The sequence below is a fragment of the Penaeus monodon genome, chromosome 26, assembly GCF_015228065.2.
Source record: "Penaeus monodon isolate SGIC_2016 chromosome 26, NSTDA_Pmon_1, whole genome shotgun sequence".
Taxonomy (NCBI): Eukaryota; Metazoa; Arthropoda; class Malacostraca; order Decapoda; family Penaeidae; genus Penaeus; species Penaeus monodon.
In genome coordinates, this window is record NC_051411.1 from 19508300 (window position 1) to 19515799 (window position 7500).

At 37.8% G+C, this 7500-nt stretch overlaps 1 protein-coding gene across 1 annotated transcript in view; it reads left to right on the plus strand.

Annotated features, from left to right (window-relative positions):
* The first annotated feature begins 3427 nt into the window (after window positions 1-3427).
* LOC119589608 overlaps window positions 3428-7500 on the plus strand; it is an 18489-nt gene continuing 14416 nt past the window's right edge. The window contains exon 1 of the mRNA XM_037938205.1: window positions 3428-3673. Within this exon, the coding sequence (XP_037794133.1) occupies window positions 3443-3673 (231 nt within the window). The 5' untranslated portion in view covers window positions 3428-3442. The remainder of the gene's footprint in view (window positions 3674-7500) is intronic.

Sequence of the window (7500 nt, forward strand, 5' to 3'; positions counted from 1 at the left end):
AGAAAAAAGAAAAAAGAGTAACAGAATAAAATTAAAAAAAAAAGCTACATATTAAAGCAAGGAACATTATTGAAAAAGAAAAAAAAATAGCTGGGAAACTTTCTGTGCATCACTAGATTTTAAAACACCAACCAGAAAGATTTGGAATTTCATAAAAAAAAAAAAAAAAACAGAATTAGCAGTTAACTCATTAATTAATAATAATCAGCTGATCCAGGAAATAAAACAAAAACTCAGTTTGCTAGAAGAAGAATTTCAAGGAACAAACAAAAAAGCAAAATGCTCACTAACAAAAACAGAAATAAAGAATTTAACAGAACAAACTAACACAAGGAGTAAGCAAAAATCTCACTTTAAAAGAACTAGCCTCAGTGATAAAAAATCAAATAATGGAAAAGCCTATGGACCAGATGAAATACTATATGAAATTTTCAAAAATGACCCCCAAAAAGTATTGGAAGAAATTGTAACACTTTTTAACCTTTACTGATTAAAAGGAGAATACTGAAAGAAACTAAAAAAAAATTATTAGTAAGCCCAATAATAAAACCACGTAAAGATCCAACAGACAAAAAAATCATAGAGATTCATCAGTAGAATATCTTGCATTGGAAAATGATCTGAAAGGATTATAATCAATAGACTAAACTGGTGGTTAGAAATCAATAAAAAAACAAACGGAAACCTAACAGGCTTCAGACCAAACTGCTCAATCATAGACGCTTTAGAAATAATAGATTTCCAAATCAATAAAGCTTTCAAAGAAAAAAAATACACTCTTATAACATGCCTTGATCTGGAAAAAGCATTCGACACTCTGAAGCATTGATAATAAAAGCAGCAAAACTGGGAATCATAGGTACCCCACTCAAGTGATTATTAAAAAACAGAACCTAACAAATAGTCATAGGTAACAAAAAGACCGCAAAAGAAAATATAGCAAGGGGCCTCCACAAGGCTCACCGCTAAGTCCCTTATTATTTAACAGAATGACAACGGATTTAACCCTAACAAAAGATGTAAAAAAAAGTAACATTTGCAGACAATATTACAATTCTGGCAATTAATAATAATCTAGCAGAAACTAAAATTAACCTAGAATTAGGGTTAAAACAAATAATAGAATAGGCAAAAAGTGGGATCTATCAATAAATCTAAAAGTAAACTCATGTGTTTTATAAAAAAGCAAAAACAAAAAAACAGAATAAGTCAAATACCTTTGATACAGATAGATAACAAAGAATTCGAATTCACAACTAACCATACAATTCTAGGTCTAGAATTAGAAGCTCCAAAACTAACTTGGAAAATCATATAAATAATTTAAAGATAAATTTCTCAAATAAAATCAACTTAATAAAAAAAGTATCTTCAACAACATGGAAAGCAAATAAACAATAATAAACTTCTGTGACATTTACATAAAACCCAAAATAGAATATGGTATCTCCATTTTCGGTACAGCCAAAAACATAGAAATGAAAAAATTGGAAATTTTACAAAATAATGCTTTAAGAATATCTACAGGCTGCTTAAAAACCACCCTAATATTAGCATTATACACTCTGAAAAATAAAAGGCCTATCAAATATAAACCCCCCCAATCCCTTGCCCTTTGTTGTTCTGGGGGGGCTTAGGAGGCGGAGACTGGGACCCAATGATGGGGAACTCCCCAACCTTGGGACTCAGCCCTCGACTCAACTAATTTTGCATGGTCTTTTTTTTTTCCTACTTTTCGTTTCTGTCCCTTCACCAAACCCTTCTGCTATCCACCTCCTAAGGTGTGAGAGCCGTGCTGAAAGGATGAAAGGCTGACTTTGTGCCAGTCCTGAACGGCCTGAGGGAGCCATGGGCACGGTATTCCCCTGATTTAGTTACCTAGCCCTTACCCCTCAAGGGGACCCTGAGGGGTGGACTGTTTTTATCCCCAACATAATCCAGGCTTACCATGGCCAGTAATGAAAACATATCCCCACTATTAGGGGCAATGAGGCTTGCCCCTTTATCAAATAGCCCCAACGATGTAAACCCACCCGATTCCCTGACCCCAGGCTCTCCTTTGACCACGGCTCCGAACACTGCAATAACTACCCCCTCATCAATGCCTACTAGTACAGTAGCCAACAATCAACCCTTAATCACTCTTAGGAGGCGGAGACTGGGACCCAATGATGGGGAACTCCCCAACCTTGGGACTCAGCCCTCGACTCAACTAATTTTGCATGGTCTTTTTTTTTTCCTACTTTTCGTTTCTGTCCCTTCACCAAACCCTTCTGTTATCCACCTCCTAAGGTGGATAGCAGAAGATATTCCAGACACTCCAATCTCTACTACAGATACTCCAATCACCACTACAACCCCACCTTCCCCTCTCCCTCCTCGCACTACCCGTAACAGACAGAACAAACGTTCCACCCCCTCTTCCCCTACCACACAATTACCTCCACCTTCCTTTGCCCCTATGCTTGAGACACCAGTCCTCTCTTCCCCCCCTCACAAGAAATCGTTTATCCCCCAAAACTCCCCAACCAACTCCTCAGAAGAAACTATTGAAAATATTCAAGATTACTTAATGAAAACTGACACTCAACCTCCAAATCTTACAACTCCTGCTCCTTTCACACTCCAAGTAACTGCTGATATCCATCCTCCTCCTAACAATATCCCCCCACACCCTATCCTCCTAACCCCTCCCAACACAGCCCATCTCAGTCCTTATCCCACCCTCTAGCTGCTTCCCCCTCAAAATCTCCAAAACGTACTACAATCTATATCACTAAAGTATAACTATCCTTCATTGGAATATTCGTGGTTTCCGCTCCCACAGACCTGACCTTCATCATATCCTTTCCTCTTATAATCCATCTATTGTATGCCTTCAAGAGACCTTTCTTACACATCCTCCAATACCAATCCCCAATTATCATTTTGTCTCTTCCCCACATTCCCTTTATGTCTCGTCCATACTTACCTCTGCCTTCCCCCACCTATCTTCCCTTCACCGACCTCCCAACCTATCAAACATCCTTACAGAATCCCACACTTTCTGCTTCAACAACCTATTCTCTTTCCTCAAACGCATACATATCCTTTATCTAATCTAACTCCTTACCACACCCGACCCTAACCCTTTCACTCACCAATTCCTTTTTCCAGCTTAGACAACTAATCACTAACTCAACCACCCTTCCCTAACATTATCTGTAGTGTTACATGACCTTAGATGTCTAGCACATTTATCTTGCTTTTAACCATTAACCATTAACCATTAGATAATATGCTCTATTGATGTAGTAAATGATCGTCATAACTGAGATGGGGAAAACCACATACCTTTATTAATTGAGTATGTCGATTTTTTTTACGTTCCGTCAAATGTCTGACTTTTGAATTGCTCCTTTTGACATTTGGGACACTTAATGAGTTCAGATATCAAATTGGGATGCTTACTAATGCATATTCCTCCTTCATTGCCACCCCACGCCACCCCACGCCAACGGGTAACACAAATCTCAGCGTAATAAACTCTGGTGATTTCTGGCAGCAGTCAACCACTGGGCGCAGGAGTCGGGCTCATAAAGATGAATGTCCCTCTCCATGCACTCTGGTGCATCGCCGCACGTATAGCCATACCCCGCAGACCACGCTTGTACACGTGACCCCTCAGAAAAAGGTTAAGAATAACGCAGAATTGACATAACACTGAAAACAAAATATTTCTCACCAGTGCTCGTCTAGGAATGGAGTCTCCCGGTGCTGTACAAAAATCTTCTCCGCATGCACAGCAGATTATAGTACAGAACTGTATAAACAAATCATAAAACCCGCAAAAGAAGTATAATAATATGAAAAGAACACATTTAGAGATCAAATGTGGAAAAGCAGACACTGATAATTATCAGAATATCCTTTTGGCAAGATCGTAGTAATACATGAACTACTTGGCATATCATAGTAATAGGTTATGGGTTCGTGTGGAATTCACCCTCACAATGTAAACAACATGAGTGACATAGCTAAAATTAGGTGTTCTTCTCTGTTCTTTTTTGTTTAGCAAACATGGGAAGCATTTGCTTACATATTGCCTGAGCAATTGGGACTTACAGCTCAGAAGGGTGAAAGCACTTCATAATCAATTACCAATACTTTTGGACAATATGTACCTTGTACCTAGTGGCAGCATTGGGTGATAAAACCCCCTGTGAAATGAGAGAACAATACAAACCAAGACAAAGATCAGTCAGTATGTATAACAGGGTAATGATGTATTTTCAAAACAATTTTGATATTTTACTGCATGAAATCCATTGTTTTCACCAATTCTAGATGTTCCTTGTGCAAATTAATTGTTGAGGAGATATGATCACCATTTCCATTGACAATCTTGATTTGATAGTCCCTAAAGCCTACAGGCCGGCACCCCAACTTTTGAAAAACTCTACAGGCATCTAACCAATCTTTTGATAAAGTCTATTGCCTTAACAGCACCAAAAGACCCTTGCATGCCCCTTTTTAATACATTCAATCAATTGTCTGAATTTTGAATTGCACTTTTTGACATTTAGGACATTTAATGAGCTGAGATATCAAACTGGAATGCTTACTAGTGTATATTCCTTCTTTGTTGCCACTGTATAGTCTTAAGAATAGCTCAGAATTGAGATAACCCTGAAAACAAAACATTTCTCACTGGTGCTTATCAAGGAATGTAGTCTCCCAGCACTGTCAAAAGACCCAGTCATGAAAACACACATGCACAGATGATTATTGAACAGAATTGTAGAAAGTAATCCTAAAACCCACAAAGGAAGTATAATAATATTAAAAAGATATGTTAAAAGTTTAAATGATAATTACCTTTTGAGAAGTGCATAGTAATACATGAACTACATGCCATATCACAGTAATAAGTTATGTATTCAATGTATAATTCACCCTCGCAGCTTAAACAAGATGAGTGACATAGCCAAAATTGGGCAATCTTTGTTCTTTTATAGCATCCTTGGGAAGCATTACACACATATTGCCATAGAAGAACTCTGTCTTGGTTTGTATCATTCCATCATTTCATATAGGTTTTAGTACCCAACTCTGCCACTACTTCCAACTACATATTGTTCAAAAATTTTCTGTGTATGACAATCAGGATTTCATTAATAAAAGTCTATGGAGTTGTTACTTTGACAAAAAATAATACATTTTTCATCTATGGCAAAAGTTGCAGAACATTGAAAATAAAGGAGATACATGAGAGAGAAGAGAGAAGATCAACCCATCATTTTTCAAGTCCCCATTGTGTTTACCTTTCAAGGATCAAAAAAATGTGACCGTGTTAACTCATTACTGTGACCTGTCGAGTAGTTCATATAGTATTAAATGCTTGTGAAAATGATTATTTAATTATTACCAACATCTTTTTCCCCCAATTCATGGATTTAATGCTTTTGTTTACATATATTATGCTTCTTTTATGTGTTTTGGTAATTATTTACATTACCTTGTACAATAACCGTCTGCGCATACACGTTTTCTCCACCAGTAGATTTGACAGTTTTCTCCACCATTAGATTTGACAGTTTTCTCCACCAATAGATTTGACAGGCTGTGAGTCACTATTCCATGACAAATGCTGGTGAGAAATGTTTTATTTTAAGTGTTACATCAATTCTCTGTCATTTTTAAGGCAATATAGTGGATATGCAGAAGTAGACATTAGTATCTATCACAACTTGATATTTGAGCCCATCAAGGTGCTGAAAAAAGTGATTGGAAACCAAGCAATTCAGACAGAAGTGAAGAAAAGTTATGCTAGGGAATATATAGATCATATTGTATTTAACCCAACTCTGCCACTACTTCCAACTACATGTTGTTAAAAAATTTTCTGCGTATGACAATCAGGATTACATTAATAAAAGTCTATGGAGTTGTTCTTCTTTTAACGGTAGGTTCATGTCTGAGCCGCCGTGGTCACAGCATGATACTTGATTGTAGTTTTCATGTTGTGATGCTCTTGGAGTGAGTACGTGGTAGGGTCCCCAGTTCCTTTCCACGGAGAGTGCCGGTGGTACCTTTTAGGTAATCATTCTCTCTATTTATCCGGGCTTGGGACCAGCACTTGACTTGGGCTGGCTTGGCCACCCAGTGGAGTTCCTTGCCCAAGGGAACAACACTGCGGTCGGTGACTCGAACCCTCGAATTCAGATTGCCGTCGTGACAGTCTTGAGTCCGACGCTCTAACCATTCGGCCACCGCAGTCTTGACGATCATGGGCTTCCATGATTTTTTCTTAGCAATTTAGAGCTGTGGTTTGCCATTGCCTTCTGCCTGGTGTTTATATCGAGTCACCATCTCTATTTACTCGGCACTGACTTGAGCTGGCTTGGCCACCCAGTGGCTAGGCAGGCAATCGAGGTGAAGTTCCTTGCCCAAGGGAAACAACGCTCCAGCCGGTGACTCGAACCCTCGAACTCAGATTGCCATCGTGATAGTCTTGAGTCCGACGCTCTAACCATTCGGCCACCGCGGCCCCATATGGAGTTGTTACTTTGACAAAAATAATACATTTTTCATCTATGGCAAAAGTTGCAGAACATTGAAAATAAAGGAGATACATGAGAGAGAAGAGAGAAGATCGACCCATCATTTTCTAAGTCCCCATTGCGTTTACCTTTCAAGGATCAAAACAAATGTGACTGTGTAGTTCATATAGTATTAAATGCTTGTGAAAACGATTATTTAATCATTACCAACATCTTTTTCCTCCAATTCATGGATTTAATGCTTTTGTTTATATTTATTATGCTTCTTTTATGTGTTTTGATAATTATTTACATTACTTTGTACAATAACCTTCTGCGCATGCATGTTTTCTCCACCAGTAGATTTGACAGTTTTCTCCACCAATAGATTTGACAGGCTGTGAGACACTATTCCATGACAAATGCTGGTGAGAAATGTTTTATTTTAAGTGTTACATCAATTCTCTGTCATTTTTAAAGCAATATAGTGGATATGCAGAAGTAGACATTAGTATCTATCACAACTTGATATTTGAGCCCATCAAGGTGCCGAAAAAAGTGATTGGAAACCAAGCAATTCAGACAGAAGTGAAGAAAAGTTATGCTAGGGAATATATAGATCATATTGTATTTAAGCCATAGGGGTCCAGGGTGCAGAGTCCCATAGAGAATATATAGATCGTAGTGTATAAATCCCACTGGTTTATTAGTTAGAATATATTGTATAATTACCACAGGGAATTTGGGTTATATGAAGTGCGGAGATTATTACCAAATTTACAGATTTTAAGGTTTAAACATTTCTGCTCTTGATTTTTCTTATTTCAGCCAGTTTTACCCCATAATTTTGATGATCTACTTCATGCCCTTCCCTGCTATCAGAACTTATGATCATCAGATTTGTTTTGATCACACGACAATAAATCTGACAACATAGATATTGTTCACGAGGACCTGATTGTCATAGTCAAATACATAA